This window comes from Trichosurus vulpecula, chromosome 3, assembly GCF_011100635.1.
Source record: "Trichosurus vulpecula isolate mTriVul1 chromosome 3, mTriVul1.pri, whole genome shotgun sequence".
NCBI classification, from domain to species: domain Eukaryota; kingdom Metazoa; phylum Chordata; class Mammalia; order Diprotodontia; family Phalangeridae; genus Trichosurus; species Trichosurus vulpecula.
Window position 1 is genome coordinate 43,190,480 of NC_050575.1, and position 22,572 is coordinate 43,213,051.

The 22,572-nt window shown below is 34.8% G+C and overlaps 1 protein-coding gene across 4 annotated transcripts in view; it reads right to left on the minus strand.

Moving 5' to 3' along the window:
• Nucleotides 1-22,572, minus strand: part of DDHD1 (DDHD domain containing 1) — a 147,035-nt gene that overhangs the window by 69,542 nt on the left and 54,921 nt on the right. For 2 of the 4 annotated variants that reach the window (XM_036749650.1, XM_036749649.1), the window contains 3 exons: nucleotides 21,807-21,905; nucleotides 19,080-19,208; nucleotides 18,305-18,452 (listed from right to left, as the gene is read on the minus strand). In XM_036749650.1, coding sequence (XP_036605545.1) covers nucleotides 18,305-18,452; nucleotides 19,080-19,208; nucleotides 21,807-21,905 — 376 coding nt within the window. The remainder of the gene's footprint in view (nucleotides 1-18,304; nucleotides 18,453-19,079; nucleotides 19,209-21,806; nucleotides 21,906-22,572) is intronic. The other 2 variants (XM_036749651.1, XM_036749652.1) reach the window with 1 other exon arrangement.

A 22,572-nucleotide genomic window follows, 5' to 3' on the forward strand; every position in this document is an offset into this window, starting at 1 on the left:
CACATTTTAATAACTTCTGGGTGTATTCTAAAATGGCATTAATTAATCGGCCTGTCATTTTTTTGTATCTTTGCCAATCAGATGGGTATTGCAGAAACTCAGCTGTTTTAATTTGTATTTCTCTTAATATCATAAGTAATTTGAAGTATTATTTCATATTGTTGTAAATAGCTTGCCATTTTTCTGAGAAATATTTACTCATACTTTATTGGGAAATAGCTTTTGTATCAATTCTGTATTTGTATAAATTCTTTATGGATCTTCAATATCAGATGTTCATAAAAAATTTGCTATATATCTTTTCAGTTTCATATAATCAAAACTGTCCATTTTCTTGTGATCTTCTATATAACATGTATACTCAAGAATTTTTCTCTTATTTTTTCCCTTTATCCCTCAATTTGTTTATAAGATGACCTTTTATATCTAAGTTGTATATTCCTTTGGAGGTTATTATGGCATATGGGGTAAAATATTAGTCTAAACCTAATTTTTCCCTCACAACTTTACATCTTTTTCCATAGTTTTTGTGAAATAGAGTCCTTATCCCAGTAGCTACAGACACTGGTTGTATTCAATACTACCTTATTCAATAGCTTCTGGGTCATAATCTTTTCCAATTAAAATTTCTATTTTTTAACTAACACCAAATACACGATCACTATTAGGATAGTTTCTTTGAATCCTTGGTGCTTTTAGGTCCCCTTCCTTCCTACTTTTTTTCATTATGTCCCTTGAGATAACATTAAGTTTTTGTTGCACTAGAAGATTTTGTTTTAGGCAAAATAAGTAAAAGAACCTCTTGGTAATTTCATTGGTATGAAACTAAATAAGTTAATTTAAATAGTATTGTCATTTTTATTAAAATGATATGACTCAATCATGAGCAATTAATATGTCTCCACTTTAAGACTGTCTCTATTTCTATAGAGTGTTTAGTGTTTTGTAACTGCATTCCTATGCTCTCAGATATATTATATTCCTAGGTATTCTGAATAGGATTTCCTTTTCTTATCATTTCCTGATGAATTTTGTTGATAATGTACAGAAAGGTTTTTGTGGGTTTTATATCCTACTTTACTGAAATTCTTAAATTTATTAATTTTAGTTGCTAAACCATCATGTACTGAAAAAAGGAATTTCATTTCTCCTTTGCCTATGGCTTATTACTTCAAATTCTCTTTTTCATCTTGTTGCCCTAAAGCTAGCTCATTTATATATATCAAATATCAAATATATCAAATAACTGTAGTGACAATGGACATCCTCACCCCTGATCTTACTACAAATTTCCCAAGTTTTTCTCCCTTACAAATGATGCTAGTTCTTGGTTTTAGAGAGATATTGCTTTTCATATTAGTGAATGGGCCCTCCCTCCCTCCCTTCTTTCCTTTGTTTTTTGTTTTTTTTGGAGGGGGGAAGGCAGGGCAATTAGGGTTAAGTGACTTGCCCAAAAGTCACACAGCTAGTAAGTGTGTCAAGTGTTTGAGGCCGTTTTCTTTCTTTCTTAAGCATAAAGGAATTTTGTATTTTGTTAGAAACATTATTTTTTAAAATTAACATAGTCTACTGCGTTTATAGATTTCCTAATATCGAACCAGTCCCGCATTCCTGGTATAAGCTTTGCTGGATGATAGTGCTTAATTTTTAATACGTTGTTGTAGTCTCTTTGCTAACATTTTATTCAGGGGCAGCTAGATAGCACACTGAGTACAGCACTGGCCCTGGAGTCAGAAGGACCTGAGTTCAAATCCAGCCTCAGACACTTGACACTTTCTAGCTATGCGACCTTGGGCAAGTCACTTAATCCCAAATGCCCCGCCTTCCCCTCCTCCAAAAAAAAAACAACAAAAAAACCCAAAACCAAAACATACAATTTATTCAATATTTTACAATGATATTAATTAGGGATACTAGTTAGCATTATCTTTCTCTGCCTTATCTCTCACTGGTTTAGGTATCAGGATCATAATTCTAACACAGATGAAGTTTGGTAGGATCACTTTTTGCCCATTTTAGTAACAATTTACACAATATTAGAATTGTTTTTTGAGTGTTTAATAGACTATACTCATAAATCCATATGTTCCTGTGGCTTTTACCCCTTAGGAAGCTTTTTTAAATAGTTTTTAATTTTTAATTTCAACAAAAGTTGAAAAGTTAAGCTTAATAAGTATATATAAAAATTTTAAATAAAAAAACCTACATATGAAACTCTAACCTGTTGCTTATAGTTTTTTAAAAACATACACATATGTTTACTTCAGCAAATACCAACAAAACTATTTGTCTTGTTCTTGTGTCCCTTTCTGAACTTGTAAGTGTACTTTTGTGATTTTATTGTTTGTATTACTATTATAAATATAGCTAATATGTATGATAGTTCCCATTTTTCTGTTCTTCATTCCTTGTAATGTGTCTTTATTCTTCATTTCTTATTATACAACAATTTTCCATTATGTTTGTACACAGTAATTTGCATGGTCCAACAATTAAATTCTTTGTGCCACTGTCTATTTTGGAGTCTCAGTGATTTATCTTTATAATCACAGAGCAAAACAAATAAGTTTTTAGTGTGTGGATTTTTAAAAAGCACCTACTTTAGCTGTTCAGAAGCTTTTTGTGTTTTTCCTATTTCTTATCTCTTGTAAGGCTTTCATGTATTTGAGCTCCAATAAGTGTTAGGTACAAAAGCTTAATGATCTCAAGGGACATTCCGTTACTAATAAAACAGGTACCAATTTGACTTTTTCTTTAGCAGCTTTACAGGAATATGGTTGCTAGAATGAATGTAACGATTTTCAGTACTTTGACAGAAGTCTTAGAAACGTGTGTGTGTGTGTGTGTGTGTGTGTTTATGTAGACAGACATCTCTAGGAGGCCTTTCCAGTCAGATCAGGGGTAAGGATAACCATTATTATCACAATTATTTGATATAGTTCTAGAAAAACAAGCTATAGCAATAAGACAAGAAAAAGAAATGGAGAATAAGCATAAGCAAAGATGAAATAAAATCACTTTTTACAGATGAAATGGTTTAATTAGAGAATCTTAGAGTTTACTAAAAAGTTAATTGAAATAATAACTTCAGTAGAAGTTAGAAAGCCTAAAAAAATCATCACCCTTGAAAAGACAGCAGAGTAGGAGGAAGTAGACACGACTTAGATATCCCTCACAACTATTACAATAAAGAAACAGGAAGAGGAACAGAATAAGTAGGGACTGGGAAATCCAAGGACAAACCACAGTGAGGTGCTTTTCTAGCCCAGGTAAGCCTAGGGACAGAGCCAAAGGCTAGCGGCATTAGGGAAGTGGATCTAGCTAGGAAGGCCCTATTCAGAGCATTCCAGCACTTGGACTGGACTATGACAGGGGTGGGGAACTTGCGGCCTCAAGGCCACATATGGCTCTCTACGATTTGTCTGTAAAACTTGGACTCAGTCAAAAGGCTGCACCCAAGGACCTAGAAGGCCACATGTGGCCTTGAGGCTGCAGGTTCCCCACTCCCTGGACTAGAACCTAAATCTATCTACCACATCAAAGACCCCACATTTAAGAAAACAAAAGACTGATAAAAAGGGCAGAGCTGAGTAGAAACTGTGAAATACGGACATAAGAGTTAAGAAAAATATTAAAAAAGCAAATTTATTTGGAAGAGACTACACATAAGAAAGAAATATTTACATTCTAATAAGAATACATATTCCCTCAGCACCCTAAAGTCATTTAGGGTGGAGAGCAGATGCTATATAAGACCAAGAACCTAGGATAGGTTTTGTTATGTTTTAGTGATCTTAAAAAAAAATTAAGTATGTGATGAAGAAATCTGGAAAGAAGAAGAAGGAAGGGATTTACCATTTCACATGATCTGGGTGTGTAAGAGGACAACTATATAAACAAGAGAGGGGGTGGGATGGGTGAGAATCACTGGAATCTCACTTCCATATGAACTGGTCAAATAACAAACATACACACAGAGCTTGATTTAGAAATATATTCAACTCAACAGGGAAAGAGGAAGATACTGAATAAGAGTAGCAATAGGAGTAATAAGAGGAAAGCTCCAGGGGAAGACTCAGTCAAAAGCAAAATAAACACTAACATCCAAGTAGGCATTCTAAGGAGGGGTTTTCAAAGGAAAGAAAGAAAACAAAGAAAGATTTTTGGATCATGTAATCAATAAGATGGAAGACTAGTAATTTTATCAGATCTTTACAATTTCTCAAAACTTTTCAAAATAAGAATTACATACAGAAGAGATCTCTATGACACCAAGAACCCAAATAAGGTAACCTCAACAGGAGAGAAGGTAAGTCCCTTAATCTCTAGTCTCTCCCTCACACACCACCTCAAGCCTCCATGCTTTAGGAGTGCAATAAAATAGAATTGATGGGTTCATGATCTGAAATCTATTCAGCAATTTTCCCTTGCTGTCATGGCAGTTTCTGCCAGCACACATTCCCTGCCACAACTCTCTATGCCCACAAGCCACCACTCCAGGGCAATGAGTAATAGAACCCAACAGTGCTCCCACCACCCCAAAGCTAAGGAGGCAGAAATATAGGAAATCAGAAGCATACTCTGCCTGGGGTGAAAGCACATGCACTGCACAGAAGGAATGCTCAGCCAGAGAGCTAAATAACAGAGGGAACTAGGGCAGAGGGAACTAATGTGTATGGGAGCTCCACTAGGCCTGAAGGAAAGGGGACTGGCACCCAGCTGGGCTCAGTTTTTTCCCTCCAGAAGTTATCTGAGAAAGAGACTAAAGCCAGTGGAAAATGAAATTTACCAGCACAGGAGAAAGCTGTTAGCTTGGAGATACTGCCCTCAGAGTCTCTTTCAAAGGGTGAGTCAGAAAGTGAGCAACATCGGAATACAAGGGAAAAAAAAGACCAAAATTACCAAAGAACCTTAGGCGGAAGAAAACTCATTCAAAAGCCTTGAATATAAGCAGATGAATTAATAAGGAACACTGGACATCTAAACTGGTCCAAACTTTTCTACATAAATGTTGCAAGGCAAAGGAAAATGAATAAACACCTGAGGAGGCAGAAAACTTTATGGATTCCCCAACACAGCACGGAATCACAGCAGGATATTCCCAAATGGTTCAAGAAAAAAATAAGAATCATAAAATTAGAGTATAAGGCCTGCATAGCAGAAATAATTGGCAAAATAGAAAAACTTGAATCCACGATGGTGAATCTCTCCAAAGAAACAACACAGAGAACAAGTCAAGAGACAATCTGGAAGAAAAGCAAAAAGCAATAATGTTAAAAGAAGACACAAGCTTGATACAAGCAAAACATATTAATCTCAAAGATAAGATGTAGAGAGGCAATTTAAGAATCAGAAGTATCCAAAATAACTTGACAAGAAAAAACCCCTTAACACCGTAATACAAGAAATAATGCAAGAAAAAATGCCCAGAAGACAAAGTTTCAATTGAAAGAATCCACAAATTATTTCAAGGAAAAACAAAAAACCAAAACAAACAAAGCCTATGTTGCAAACTCCAAGACACAAAATGACTGAATTTCACAATTACAATGAAAAAAAATAAACTGTTCAATTGACAAAGAGAGCTTCAAAACGAGATTTGAATTAAAAAAAAAATGATGCTGGACCCATAAGATATAGCAGAAAGGAATGGAACACTGTCTTCCAAAGGGAAGGAATAGAACAATGTCTCCCAAAGGAGCTTCTCCTCATAGGCACTGCTAGTGACTAGTAGCCAGGAATTTACAAAGGACATACTTTTAAACTTAATCTGCATTAGCAACATTTTCTTTATCTCTTTCTTTAGTCTGGACAATCAAGAAAACAATAAATCAAGCCTTGATTTATATTGTTTGCCAAATTCTGAGTTGTAAATGCTTTCACTGAAAATTTAACAATGGGCTTGAATGAGCTGGTTGGAGCTAGCTCCAGTACATTCCTGCATAACCTGCAAACCTGAATCTCATCAGTGAGAAAACATGGGTGTTAAATAAGAGAGGCACTTTTGAAACTTTCCTATGTGGGGAAAAAAAAGACATGAAAAGATAATTTGCTTTGCAAATATCTCAGACAATATAAGCACAAAAAAGGCAAACAAATACAATAGCCATGAAGAAATGAAATAAATTATCCTAGGAAAAAAAGAAAAAACCTAGAAAGACACATAAAAGGTAGAAAAACAACAACCACCAGGGGTAATTAACACATTTCTTTCAAAAAGTACACAAGGAGACAATAAAAACAGAACCTATAAGGGAAACTACAGTTGAAGAACAGACCTACACTAACATGGACTAAGTCTTATAAGATCTCACCTACAGATGAATCTTTCTTTTTCTTTGGAGGGTGCCTAAAGGGGAGAAACAAAATAGAAAGGAACGTCTGATATGTCCTAATCAAGCCATGGCAAACAATGAAGGGAAAACATTTCTTGTAGTCTCTCAAAAAGAGGATGGGTAAAGTGGCAAAAGGAGGAATTGGAAAAGTGAAAAAGAAAGGGGGAGATTTCAATTCTTTGGTGGGAGGAGCGTCCACTGAAGAATACTTCCATGGGGGAATTACATTCTGTTATGGGATTTAGGGTCCTTAGAATAGATAAAATCAACAGGGATTTGGGGCTTAGACCACTGCCTCTGGGGGAGTATTGTATCTTCTGGGGCAGCATTTTGTGTCAGAATGAAAGGAATCAGAGCTCGTGGGCCACTGAGATCCCTTAGGCTGGCAGAGTATGGACACAGAGATTCCATGGCAAATAAAAGAAATGATCATTGGGAAGGTTTGGGATAGTAACAGACTTTACAATCAGGGATTCAGGAAAATTCCAACCACAGCACAATACTGCTACCTTCTCTAACTCTTGTAGGAATTTATACTTCCAAGAGTAGAGCAAAACATTAACAAAGGAGAGAAGGAGTAGCAACGCCAAGGTAATGGCATAGAAATTGTTTTGAAGAGGAAATTCATACACACTAAAGAGGTTAGAAGTTTTAATTCCATGAGGAATAACAGATACTAAAGAAGAAATAAATAAGTATAGCGACCATGAATTAAAGAATAAAACTTTAATAACAGAGAATGAAGAGAATAAGGAGAAGAAATTCTTTTTAGAAAAAACTGCAGAAAAAGAAAAAAAGCTAAAAATAAAGAAGTTGAAGGGGAAAAGAGGAAGGCTTATTCAAGTACTTATATAAAAGGGAAAAATGAAAGGAAGAATTAAGGAAAATCCCGATTCATAAAAAAAAAAAATCCATGCAGACACACAAACACAAAATCTGTAGCTTGCAAGAAAAATATTTAAAAACCAAAGACACACACGGAATGAAAATAAGAGTCTTGCACAAAATCTGCCATGCCGATTATCAGGTAAACTTTAAAAAGCAAGAATTGAAGTCACGCTAGCAAAGCAAAAATGAAAATTCAGTACCCAAGTAATAACGATAAGTTAACATTTATACAGTGCTTAAACATTTTTAAAGCACGTTACTATTTTTTATCATTGCAACCACCATGAGAAGCAGGTGCTATTATTATCCCCATTTTTACAGATGAGAAAAGTGAGGCAAAGAGAGGTTAAGTGACTTGCCTAGGGTAACCCAGCCTAGTAAGTGGCTGGGTTAGCCTGGGTAAGGCTGGATTTTAACTCAGGTCTTCCTGACTCCAGGTCTAGCACTTCATCTACTGTGCCACCTAGTTGCCTTAAATAGAGATTAACAAAGAAACTACATTATATTGAAAGGAACCAAAGACAACAAACCAATATCAATATTAATCTTATATGTTCCAAATACCTTAACAACTAAATTCATAAAGGAAAATTTAACTTAACTATAAGAAGATACAAGGCAGTAATTTAAACTGTCCCTCTCTCTACTTTGGATAAATTTAATAGAAAAATAAACAAAATGGAAAATACATAAAAGAATAAACTGCCAAAGAAACTAGAGACTTAATGGCATCTTTGAAATGGGAATGTTAAAGAACACTTATATATCTCAGCACTAATGGAACTTTAAAAATAAAGATGACCATGTATTAGGAAACAGAGAAATAGCAAATAAATGTAAAAAAGGAAGAAACAGCAAACATAGCCATTATAGAGCATAATGCAATAACAGAAATGAGTTCAGAGAGCCTAAGCAAAATACATAGACCCAAATGGACATTTAACAATTAAATTTCATAGTTGAAAGATAAATCATAGAAACAATAATGTGGAAAAAAATGGTAATGATGGAACAATAACCCAATTTATGGGATACATCTAAAGCAGTCTTCAGGAAAAAATTATATCCCTAAAAATATACTATTGACAACATATAAAAGAAGAGGATCAATGAACTGAATATTGTGCTTAATATACATTTTAAAAATTATAAAGCAACAAAATAAACAAACAAGATAAATGCAAAAGGGAAAATACTAAAAAAGAAGAAATAAATGATGTAGGAAAAAAGACTATAAAAATAATAAAGTTAAATCTAGTTCTTCAAAAAAACTAACAACTGACAAACCTTTAAGCATTCTGATAAAAAGAGGAAAGAATCAAGAGCAAATAACATGGTGAAATCACAAAACCAGAATAAAAGGAATTATCAGAACTCGTTATGAATAATTACATGCTACCAAAAGAGAATATAGATGGAATACATTTAAAAACATAAAATACCCAAACTAAGAGAAGATCAAAAAGAAATCTTGAGTAGTACAATCTCAGAACAAGAAACTGAACTACAGCAAGGTTCTGATTAATGCAAATAATGTATCTGTATTCAATTCCCTGGGGTAGTTGTACTAATTTGAAATTACACTATTCAAAGTTACAATTATATATAATATGGTAAATAGTCAAAGAGCAGTGGAAACGACCAGTGTGACTTTGAATAATGGGACCAAACTATAAATGAATTATCAAAGAAAAAAAATCCTGGTCCTGATGGATTCACAAATTTTAATAACAACTAGTACCCATAATACACATATCCTTGTGAAAAATCGAGAAACAGCACTTTTCCAGACTGGTATTTTATGAGGCAAATATAGTCCTAATGTCTAAACCAGAGAAGGATAAAGCACAGAAGAGTGCTTTATCCAGTAGATACTATTTAAAATTTTAAAATACAATCCTGTTTAAAAGATTGCAGCAATTCTCATTTAAGAAATTACTCATCGGGAAGCTAGGTGGCGCAGTGAGTAGAGCACTGGCCCTGGAGTCAGGAAGACCTGAGTTCAAATCTGCCCTCAGATACTTGATACACGTACTAGCTGTGTGACCTTGGGCAAGTCACTTAACCCCAATTGCAAAAGGCAAAAAAAGAAAAAGAAATTATTTATCATGGTCTAGTTAGAATTATAACCAGGGATGCAAGAATAGTTCAACATTTAAAAAAAATAATTAAAATAATTTAACCATATTAAAAAAACAAAACATCCAAAATCATATGATCATCTCAATAGATCTAGAAAAGGTCTTTGAGAAAGTAAAAGATTCATTTATGCTAAAAACCCTATAAAGTATAGGCACAGAAAGAGCTTTTTAAAATCATGAAAAGCATCTATCTAAAACCAAAATCAAGGATCGGGGCTACACTAGAACCCATTCCAAAAAAATACAGGAGTAAATGCCTATTCTCTCCCTACTGTTATTTTATATGGGTCTGGAAATGCTACTAACAGCAATAAGACAAGAGAAAGAAATTAAAAGCATAAAGACAGGTAAAGAAAACATAAAACTATTCCTATTTACAGATGACACGACTTATTTAAAAAATCTTAGGGAATCAAAAGATATCAATTGAAACAACAGCTTTAGCAAAATTGGAGGTAACAAAATAACCCCTCAAAAACCAACATCATTTCTATATGATGAAAAAAAAAATCAAGAAGTATTCACAAAGCTACCAAATATTCAGGCATCTATCTACAAAAGCATACAAAATACATATATAGATTCAATTACAAAATGCTCCTTTGGGGCAGCTAGGTGGCGCAGTGAGTAGAGCACTGACCCTGGAGTCGGCAGCACCTGAGTTCAAATCCGGCTTCAGACATTTGACACACTTACTAGCCGTGTGACCTTGGGCAAGTCACTTAACCCCAATTGCCCTGCCTTTCCCCCTTCAAAAAGTAAATGCTCTTTTAAGAAATGAGGAACAACTAAAACAGCTGAAGGAACATTCTGTGCTCCTTGCTGGGCCATACCATTAAAATAAAAATGACATTATTACCAAAGTTAATTTACAGTTCAATACTCCAAACTATAAAAGAGATACTTTACAGAACTCGAAAAAATAAAAACAAAATTCATTTAGGAAACAGAAGATCTAGACTATCAAGGGAAATGACGAAAAGTGGTAAGACAATAGTGGAACATAAATTCTAGACTTAAACTATATTATAAAGCAGCAATCGTAGTGGTTAAAAAAAAAGAGAAGCATCCATGGAACATAGAGAATTAGAAACAATGGAACTCAACAACTCAGTGTTCAATAATCAATAAACATTTGTTAAGTGGGCCAGACACTAAGACACTAAGCACTGGGAATACAAAAAGGAAAAAAGATAGTCCCTGCCCTCAAGAAGCTAACAATTTAATGGGGAAGTCAACAAAGAAACAATACAAAGTAAGTTATAAACAGGATAAATATGAAAGAATTAACAGAGTAAGGGCATTTCCCTAAGAGGGTTTGGGGAAGGCTTCCTGTAGAAAGTGGGATTTTAGTTGAGGCTTGAGGGAAAACAGGGAGGTCAGTAATCAAAATGGAGGAAAGACATTGTTCCAGGCATAGGGGGCAGCCAAAGAAAATGCCCAGAGGTGAGATACAGTGTCTTGTTGGTGGATCAGTCAGGAAGTCAGTGTCACTGAATGGAAAAATGTATGTTGGGGAGTAAGGTCTAAGAACCCCTCCTGGATCACTGTCCTGTTGTGGTGGAGAGACTCATATAACTCAATGAAACTATGAGCTATGCCATGCAGCATTAGGAAAGACAGGTGATAGTGGAGAGTTCTGACAAAAGGTGATCCAATGGAGAAGGAAATGGCAAACCACTCCTTTGCCAAGAAAACTCCATGGAAAGTATGGAGGACAGAAGGGTCTGGTGTGCCATGGTCCAGGGGGATCACAAAGAGTTTGATACAACTGAACAAGAGTAAAGTTGTAAGAAGAGTGGAAAGGTAGAAGAGGTTTATGAAGGTCTTTGAATGCCAAATAGAGCTTTTTGTATTTGCTTCCACAGGTAATAGGAAGCCACTGGAATTTGCTGAGTGGAGGGTGAGGGAGGTGGGTGGGTCACTGGAACTGCACTTTAGGAAAATCACTTTAGTAGCTGAATGGAGAATGGATTGGAGTGAAGAGAGAATTAAAGTACACAGACCCACCAGGAGGCTATGCAATCATGCATGAGGTGATAAGGGCTTGAACTAGAGTGCTGCCAGATGAGAAGGGTGCATATATGAGATGTTGCAAAGGTGAAGTCAGCACGCCTTGGCAGTAATAGTTTGGCTATATGGGGGAGTTGTGGGGGGAAGGTTGAGACAGTAAGGAATCAAGAATGAGTCCTAGGTTGAGTCTGAGGGACTGGGAGAATGGTGTTGCCTACAGTACAGTAATAAGGAAATTAGGATATGGGAAAGGTTTAAGGGGAAAGATAATGAGTTTTGTTTTGGACATGTTGAGTTTAAGATGTCTACTGGACTTCCAGTTAAAGATGTCTGAACAGCAGGTGGTGATGTGAGATTAGAGGTCAGCAAAAAGATTGGGGCAGGAAACACAGATAAGAGAATCAGCATATAGATAGTAATGAAATCCATGGGAGCTGAGGAGATCACCAAGGGAAGTAATATAGAGAAAAGAGGAGGGTCCAAGACAGGAACCTGAGGAACACCTAGAGTTAGAGGAAAATCTGTAGGAAAATCCAGCAAAGGAGACAGAGAAGGAACAATCATATGTGTAGGAGAAAAACCAGGAGTGTTCTCCAAAAAACCTAGAGAGAAGAGAGTATAAAGGAGAAGTGATTAACAGTGTCAAAGGCTGCAGAGAGGTCAAGGAGAATGTGGATTGAGAAAAGATCATAGAATTTGGCAAATAAGAGATCATTAGTAACTTTGGAGAACAGTAACAGTAGAATGATATGGTCAAAGGCAGATTTTAAGAGGTTAAGAAGAGAGGGACACCTCACAGGGATGGAAGGATCAAGTGAGGGCTTTTTCAGGATAAAGGAGACACGGGCATGTTTATAGGCAGTAAGAAATGAGCCAGTAAAGAGAGACTGATTGAATACAGGAGAAAGAATAGAGATAACAGAGGAGGCTCTGTTGGAGGAGATGGAATGGTACAAGATCACTTGAACAAGTTATGGGGTTAACCCTGGTTAAGAAAAAGAAGCCCCTTCATCATGTGGAGACAGGGGGTGAAAGAGGAGAAAGAGGCAGAAGGCACCTGAGGAATACATGAGGAATGGCCTCAATTTTTTTCTATAGCTGAGGAGGAGATGAGAATGAGGACTTGAATCACATGGTAAAGGGTGTGGACTGAGGTTTGCGTGATTATCTATAGGATTTCAGAGTCACTGGGATAGGAAGGGTATGACCAGGTGTGAGAATGTTTATCACTGTGTGGAGGGCAATACTCCTCTACCCCTAAAGGACAGGGGCAGCAGGAGATGGAGACCTGAAACTGAAGAGAGGGTTGCTCTTTGCACTGGAGATTCTCCATATCACATTTGGTAGACTGGGCTGACAGAAGGAAGCAGAAGATGCCTTGTACTGGTACAGATGGAAGTGGCTGCTTTGGGGAAGATGGGAGATGCCTGGCATAGCCCCTAGCAGCCTTTCCTCAGGGAACACACTGTGCGCAGCAGGAAATGGAAGGCTCAGGAAACTAGGGATCTCGCCTGAGGAGGCTTGGTATGAAGCAGAAGGAGGAAGTGGCAGACTCCCTGCATAGATGGAAGACTTCCAACTTGTCCCTTGGCCTTTCCTCAGGGGGATACACTATGAATTAGTACCATTACCCCGGAAGGCAATTTGGAACTACAATCCAAAATTACTAAACAGTACCTACCTTCTGACTCTGATGCCAATATTAGGCATATATATCAAAGAGAACAAAGATATAAGAAAAAGATCCATGTGTAAGGGGGGGTGGGGGAAGAAAGTATAGTAGTTCTTGATAATAACCTCACAGATTTGTCTTAAGGAATAAATGAGACATTTGTAAAATGCTTTGAAAACCTTTAAGTGCTATACAAGTGCTTAGTTGTCCATCAACTGGAGAATGTCTAAACAATTTAACAGGATACCATTATGAAATGAAAGGATGAAAGGAATGATTTCAGAAAAACTGGGTTAAAACTACTGATGCAGAGTAAAGAATGCAGGAGAACAATTTATACAATAACAGCAGGTTTAAGGGCAAATAATTTTGAAAGACTTAAACTAATCACATTTCTAGAGTACCATTTTAAAGTATACTATCCATCTTCTGAGAGAGAGGTGATGGACTCAGGACATAGAATGTGACATTTGGGGAGGCACTGACGTCGTGAGACTTTGCTTCGCTTGATTATACAATTTTGTGAAAGTATATAAATATATATACAACAATTTGCATGGAAAATTTTTACATGAAAGCACTATACTTGAATCCAAACTCTCCCCAAAGTAGAATTGTTAGAGTACTGGATGGGGAAGATGAGTGACAGAGTTCATGTAAGGAAGTTTGTTTTTTTAGCTGTTTCGTAAAGTTTCCAGACCTTTAATTTCAGTATAGAACCTACAGTTCTGTGACTGTGCTTTGTTCGTCGGGTATAAGATTTTTAGACATAAGCTTACACATATGTGTGTATGTACACGTACACACACACACACACACGCACACAATTCCCAAAAGTCTTAGTGCAGTTTTAAGCTACTCAAAGCTATGAAATTTTAACTTGCTACACCAGACCAAAATCATAAAAGAAAACATAACACAAACATATATTTGTATATACATACATACATACAATAGACCATTAAAAATAAAACCAGATCTATATCAGACACTAAAATTAAGATAACAAATTATGTATTTTTCTGATAATTCCTTTTATGAAGATTCAAAAATGTTATATCTAGCCTTACCTATTCCTTGCTATGCATGCCTTGCTATTGGTCAAAAGCAATAAAAGCCTCATTAATGAAGGAGAAAAATACATATTAGATTTCAATCTTCATAAAATATTAAATGAATTTCATAATAGTAATGACAAGTATATCTTTAAAATTTAAAATAAAAATTTAATTAGGTAATTAAATAAACTTTAATTAGGTAAAGTCTATCTAAAATGAGACTAACAGTATATTGTAAAGATTTCAGACAAAATAAACTAACATGCAATGTATCATCCATCTTGCCACTTTCAGACTCTGAATTATATGACAGAAGAGGGAATCTATGGCCTTTTTAAACTGCATAAAGTCATTTGGGGAAATGATGAAGGGTAGAAAGAGATAATATACTTGCCTATTTTTTTTTAGTTAGTTAGTAAAACCCAAGAAATACTATTTAGAATCTATGAGGCTGAGAGGGGAAATTACAAAACATTTTACATTTCTATTTCAGAGACAGTTCAGCAAAATAACTCAGTCTTTCTATTCCTATACTTCTGGGTGATAATTTTCAGATATCTATATGTATATCAATAGACTACTACTTCTCAACAAGAAATGGTTATATTTAATTAGAATAAAGTAGAGCAAAAGATAAAAGAATTCCACAACAAAACCAGCAAATATTAAATTTGTCCTAAACTTCCTAAATATGGTACCTGGAAATGGCAATTTTTCTGTATTTCTACTTGGTTCAATCAAATCTTAAATAATATCTAGATTCTAGAATATAGAACATAGCAAAATAATCCTTTAAGTCTTAAAAAAAATGAATACGTAGCTATCTCTTCAGTCAAACCAGAAGTCAGGGTAATATGAAAAATTTTCTTTTTCTAGGTAGCTGAGTATATTAAGCATTTCTTGATAGTGAAAAGACTGAAACTGTCATTGAAATAAATCTATACATTACAAATGTGTAACAAAATTATAAGCAAAAAAATTATATTAAATAATTTGCCTTAATCTGGTGAACTGAAGAAGTAGGAAATTATACCTTAAAAGTAAGACAGTAGAATAGTAATATCTCTACAATTCAGAGGACCTGGGTTCAAATCCTGCCTTTGGTACTTGTTGTGTGACCATGGGTAAGTCACTTAACCCCCCCCCGGGCCTCAGTTTCCTCATTTGTAGAAATGAAGAAGCTGGATGAGATAGTTTAAAAGGTCCCTTCTGATTCTAGATCTATGATCCTATGTGTTTTTTTTTAATTTAAGAGAAAAAAATAAACAAAAGGAAAATTGCTAGAAATTTCCTCCATTTAATAAGCAGAAAAGTGCTTATTGAGGTATTATGAATAAATTAGATTACTTCAGAATAGATTCTAGCTAGTATTCAATTTGTATTAGTAATAGTATTCATTTGGATTTTAACTTTTTATTTGTGAAGACCAAAATACCACAATTTTTGTTAAAGGCCAAAGATTAAATCTGTCCTTTAAGAAAGTGACTCTGATATATACACACTGGCTGGGTGAGCGTATATACTTATATAAGTGTTATTTATATGAAAGTTTAAAGGTAAAAGGAAACATTTTTCTCTCCTAATCTTCCATGATATTTAGTAGAATGAACCTAATATATTTACATTAGTTCTGTTGCTTCATTCCATTTGCATATTTCTACCTATCTTATCTTTCAGATCAAGTGACCCAGATACAGCAATATTTCCTTATCACCCGACTTAATACTGTCAAACCAGAGTTTGACAAAGCATACAGTTACATACCAAACTTTTAACATTTTTGTTCTAAACAATAAAATTAAGTATCTCTTGTGAGAATTACAGTAAAAACAAATGCTATATCAACTGGGTATAAACAGCAAGCAATACTTAGCTATGATGATTGGGAAGTTACTAAAAGCACGAGTTTGTCTGACTGTTATTTTTAAAAATAATAATTGATCTTCAACATCCACAAGTAAAATTTCCCTTTATTTAAGGCAATAAAATATTACTATCTTGTTGTCAATATTAATATTAGCTATAAGTTGTTAGAGTTTAAACCAGAGAGAATGACTGTTTATTCTTTGATTTTGTGGAAAGCTCATACATAATTGGGGCAGTAGACAGAATGCCGAGCCTGAAGTCCAGAAGATTCATCTTCCTGGGTTCAAATCCGGCTTCAGATACTTACTAGCTGTGTGACCCTGATACTTACTAGCTGTGTGACCCTGAGCAAGTCACTTAACCCTATTTGCTTCAGTTTCCTCATCTGTAAAATGAGCTGGAGAAGGAAATGGCAAACCATTCCAGCATATTTGCCAAGAAAACCCCAAATGGGGTCACAAAGAGCTAGACACAACTGCAAATGACTGAACAACAACATGTATAATTCAATATAATACCTACTAATAAACTTAAATTCAGAATTTTATTAGAGGGATTATCATCATTCAGGTAACTTCTGGTGAATACTATATATTGGGATAATGCAGAAATTATTTTCAGACATAAGGCTACAAAAATAAAAATGAGCAGAAATAAATGAGCACACTCCACTAAGAATGCACTAAATTCTAGCCCCAGCTCAGTCAAAATTAGCTAGGAAAGTCTGGCCAAGTAATTTAATTTTTCTGCATCTCAAAGTTGAAGAAGAGTTCAAATCAAATGATCTTTAAGGTTCTTTCCAGCTCTAAATCCTATTACCCTGGACAAATTACTTAACCTCTCTGAGCCTCAGTTCCACCTCCAAAAGTAAAAAGGGTAGGCTAGATGATTTCAAAAGTCCATTAATGTGTTAAATTCAAGTCTCGTTTCAGATAAAAGTCAGTGAACAAACAGGTTGTAATATTAATATAAAAGAATCAATAGGTTAGATTTTACGGGTAAAATTCCAAGTCCCATTGATTTGTCAATATGCTCTCAATATAATACATTCAAAAAACTCTTCCAACACAAAATACGTAAACAGTATACTTTATTACACAACAAAAATATGTCTATTCAAAATTTCCTTAATAAAAGTCAAAGTTCCTGACAGCTAAACCAATGCCAAAACTTTAATGATGCATGGAGTTGTTGTCTAGACAAGACAAGAACTTGACTTTCATCCCCAAAACTTCAATTGCCTTCTTGAGAAAAGTTTCAGTGAAAGACCAATAAGAGTTGGACATTTCTCCCATAAAAATACTGCAGCAAAATGTATAGATAGATAGCCCTTTGGAATACTCATACAAAATTCATTCACTATTACACAAAATCCCATCTTTAACATCTCTAAAATGAAATAATTTGTGGCATGAGTATAGTATATAAAGACTTGATTAGATTTCAGGATATGTTTTCTCTCCTCCTTTGTAATAAAATCATGCAAAAGGCAACTCAAACTGGAGTTAGAATAAATACAATTTTTATTTTGGATATTAATTCTGGCATTGTAAAAAACATACATAAAAATGTTTTTTCACAACAATATAACATTACACATCCTTCCTAGGATACTGGCAAGCAGTCACCATCCCCAGAATTGACATTTGAGGGGAAGGGTAAGACATAGGACAAAGTTGGTTGCAACATAAATCCAACAATGACCCACGTGCAGCATAAGGGCCATAGTAGCATAAGGGCCAGAAGATAATGTATGAATAGAAAAGGTCAAGAGAAGGATACCATATGCACCACCACAGTGCTGAACTGCTACCTAGAAATATAAAAAGACTTTAAGAGGAAGGATCCTCTGTGAAGGATCTATGGGAGGGAGAATAAGAATCTAATAGGATGGGAAGGCATGATCCTGATATACACAAACGGGGGAAACGAGATCAACAAGATTACCGTTCTATTCTAGTATTCCAATTAATTAGCTAGACACAACTGACTAGTGATAAAAAAAAAAGATTTTGATTCTTATAGTTATATAACCCTCATTACCTTCTCAATTTATACCAGTTTAAACAGTGAGACATTCTAGGCTTTGATTTTTTCTAATCTATTTTCACCTTAGACCTTATGTTTTACCTTTAACAATCCTTCCTTCCCTGCCTGCCTTCCACCACCTTAAGAATCATAGATTGCTGTTTTTCATGATAATGAGTGCTGAAGAACCTTGCAACAAGAAGGAACACACTCTGTTAATATCTGAACAGCTGCTGAGTCTAAGAAATCAGATATAGATTTAGAATACCACGGCAATTATGAAATATGTGCATAAACACTCACATGGCTGTATTTTTGATTATTCTTCCTTGGTCCATCTTCTGCCCAATGCCATGCACCACAAACACAATATGAGTAGTCTGTGAGGGCTTGTCTTCCAAGGTAGCTTCTTCCACATAGCCTCGGTGGAGTCTGGTCCCACTACTTGAAGCTGTGGAAAGGTCAGGACTCTTAAATTCAATATTTTAACCTATAATAGGTGGCATTTTTCACACTTTACATTTTCACATGTTTGAAAATTGTAACAAAAACGACAATCCGACTCAAATAAAACTTCAGTCAAGAACAAGTTTAATCCTTTAAAGTTTGGATACTCATGTACACAATCTATGCACATATTAAACTTACTTGGTCTGAATTTTTTTACCTCTCTGAACTGGTTTCCTCAACCAAAAAATGGCATAATAATATTTATACTACATATCTCAAAGGACTGTTGTGAAAATGACCTCTGTAGATCTGAAATACATTGTAAAAATATTTAATGTTTTGCTTTTGCCAACAACATTGTTTCCACATATTTTTAGCTCTACAAAATCATCTTTTGACTATTTTTAAAAGCATGAAAGTTATCAGTCCAGCTATATTTCTTTAAATATCTAATATCAGGTTATGATGTAAGTCAGCTAAATCACTAATAAATAAAACAGTGTGAAAACAATTATTATAAATATTAGCACTCTGTCATAAATGAAAAATGTGAATTCTTCATCAAATATTTTCTAAGAACAGGAAAAACAACATTCTCCATTTTTTGAGTGAAAAGAAAATCTATTACCTTTAGAAAAACCCAGCTTTTGTGTAACTGTTCTTGCAATTTTAGATGTTGTTGCATCACTGTAAAGATATACCTCATCCACACTATGCCAGTCCACATGGTTTCGACTCAACTTGAAACTATGAATAGCTGTTGCAAAGAAAAAAAGAGTAACCTTTAAATTAAGGCTACTATGATAAACTATATTTACATGGAAAATCATCAAAAGTTCATAAAACTCAAGATTTTGTCCTAGTAGTTCATACTCTGAATGGGTGAATATCAGATACTTCAATTAATATGTTGAACAATAGGATTAGCCTCTGCATTTCACCCCTTAAACTATGTTCGTAAATATAAAATTCTTAACCTTCAGAGAATCTAAAAGCAGTGTATATGTTTCTTCCTATCTCATTTTTATTGTCCCATCTTAGGCCTAAAAAAATTCAAGTTAATGGCATGACAATTTGACCTTTATAGTTTATTCTTGGATTTTGACATATGTTATAGATTTTCTTCTGTAATTTAAGCCTCTGTCTTAGTAGGCACAGTAAAGACGGGACAAGAAAAAACATGGTACAACAACCAGAAAAGGCGTGGTTATGATTTGACTGTGAGATTCAGAAATGGTTTTAGCCTATTGGAACTACACATTCAGGAGCTTTTTTTTCCTGCTAGAAAATTGTATCCTCTGACCTAAAGAAAACTCATGCCATTTGGGGGGTGGTTAACTAAATAATTAAAATATAATTCAACATGCCTTGTTAAGGTAGCTATCAGTCTTGGAGATTAGTACCAATGGGTCTCTAATTACCAGTCTGATTCCTCTAACAACAAGGCAAAAAACAACAACAACAAAAAAAAAAACACATTGTGGTTCTTTTTATTACTTATCTAGCATAATCCTGCACTCAAAAAAGTGAGTGTTTCTAGCACATTGAGTTTTAGAAGTTTAATTTGTTAATTCAGATGTTAATTCTTTTCCCATCAAAAACATTTAGGTTTGGATTGAATGAGGAGTTTTAAATTTACCTAAATATTTGTTATGGGGGAAAAAACTACAAGAAATATTACTTTATATTACCATATCAGGGCTTGGTATGAACACTGAAGAAAAGTCATCTAACTCTAGATAATGATTATATCACTTAGCAGTTTTACAGTTCTTATCTTCTGAAAGACTCAAAAAAAAAAAGGATTTTTCTATTCTCAGGCATGCTGGTAAGAAGAGTTTTCATACTAAACTTTGGGTAGTCAAGGGAACAGAGCCCATGCATCTTTATAGATCTTTATAACTAATCTAGGTTACCCTATTTTTTTCCTCATAAAATCCTTGTGAAGTGGTATATCTTAACTCCATTTTACAGAGGAAGAAACAAAAGCAGAAAGAGGTTAAATGACTTGCCACACAATTATTTTATTTTATTTTATTTTTTGGTGGCAGGGCTAAGCTCTTGAGTGTCTGATGAATGGAATTTCTGCTACAAAAATGCATGGCCAGGCATGGCCATCCGGACACTGTTAAGATTGAAGCAGATGGATCAATTGAGCTCAGGAGTTCACAGCTGCAGTATGCTGAAACCAATCCACACTAAGTCTGGCATCAACATGGTGAGACTCAGAGAGTGGACAGCCTATTGAGGAGTAAACTGGCCAAAACCGAAAACAGAGCAGGTTCATATGCTGATCTGCAGTGGTACTGGGCCCAGGAGAAGCTAACACACTTTTATCCTACGTAGGATAGGGAGACCTACCCTCCAAAACAAAAAAAAGAATGATGGATTTAAAGTTGACTTCTATCCCATTACATAACTTTAAACATACACCCCGAGTCAATATTTGCAACCATAAAAACCTTTATTTTTAGGATGTCACATTCCCATGAAACTCCTGGGAAAGCACGTGATCCTTAGGTATGACTGTTACAAAATCATTCATATGTGGAAGTCAACTTCTTCCATTTGCTTTACAAAATCCGCCTAATGATGCTATTAACAATGTACACAAGAAAAAGTTTAAATTAATGTAAACAACTGTGTTAGTAATATTTTTTTTGGAGAGGGGAAGGCAGGGCATTTGGGTTACATGACTTGCCCAAGGTCACACAGCTGGTAAGTGTATCAAGTGCCTGAAGCAGGATTTGAACTCAGGTGCTCCACTTACTGAACCACCTAGCTGCTCTATTAGTAATATTTTTATTTGAAAGGAAAGGCTAGGCAGAAAAACTTGGACTTGTGTATATGAAGGAAAATTTTCCAATATTTTGTTCTAAAAGTTTTGCATTAAAATCATTTAGAAAATGATTTAACAAATGATAAACATAAATTACTTTCTAATGCAACTTAACTCCTTCCATAAAACGTCTCTAGTAGCAAATATTTTGATAGTTAGAATACTGAAAATGCAAGAACAGTATGTTTAGCACTATTAGGCGGATGATGAAAATTGGCTTCTCTTTAGGTAGCTTTGACCCAAATGGCTCAGTAACTTCAACACTGTTAACCCTTACTGGTTCACATACATCTTCTTAACAAATGTATGAATATTTCTACAGCTAATTAGCTATAGATTACAATAGCATAAAGGACACAAGGCACATACTAATTCCTAAAAATTTAAACACACATTATTTCCTAAAAAGCAGAAGAAAGAACTTTCAGAATACTTTACCAAAACAAACAACTGAATGCCAAAAGCCAGGAATATAACTACATGGAGGAAAAAAAAAACAAACTACAATTACTGTACCTTGGGAACGCTTTCGTTTAAGACATGCAGCATCTGTACTCTCCTTATATCCTCTCCATTTGAACAAAGGGAGGGAGAAGGGAGGGAGGTGGTAGACAACTAAGAAAGTAAAAACACTGAGCTTCAAAGTAAATTTTAAACGAGGGTGTTATTTTGTCTTTTTGTTGTAGTGGCACCAGAAATGATGAATTATATTGGACAAACATTATTTAAATGCTTAATTTATATAATATCTAATTACTGTTAGAGGACTAAAAGAACATCTTCATAATGTTTATCAAATATATCATCTGCTTTCATTGAAAAAACAAAAAACAAACATGGCATGTAAAATCTTTAGCTAAAAACAACCATGTACCTATTGCATTTAGAAGCTTTGCATAACATATTCAAAAGAATATGTCATTTTTGTGTTCACGTATAGTTCGAAATTCTCTTTTATAAGATTTAAATGCTTACCCTCCCCCCCCCACTAAGGTTATTTACATTTACCAAATATGTATAAATGATCCAGCACAAAGCTGATGAACACGTTATGAATTCAACAGATATATTTTTAACATCTGAACAAAAAGCTTTACTGAGGAAATGAAGATGCTTCCAGATGTGTTTTGTTAGGGTGCCCTTTGCATTACTAAAGTACACTGGGGCATTTTTAAGGTAGATAAGGACACCTGATTTTTCACAAGACTAGCCAAGTTGTTAAAAGATTTTTTAAATATGTATTTCAGTGACTTAAGCAAAGGGGCATAACAAAGAATGGAAA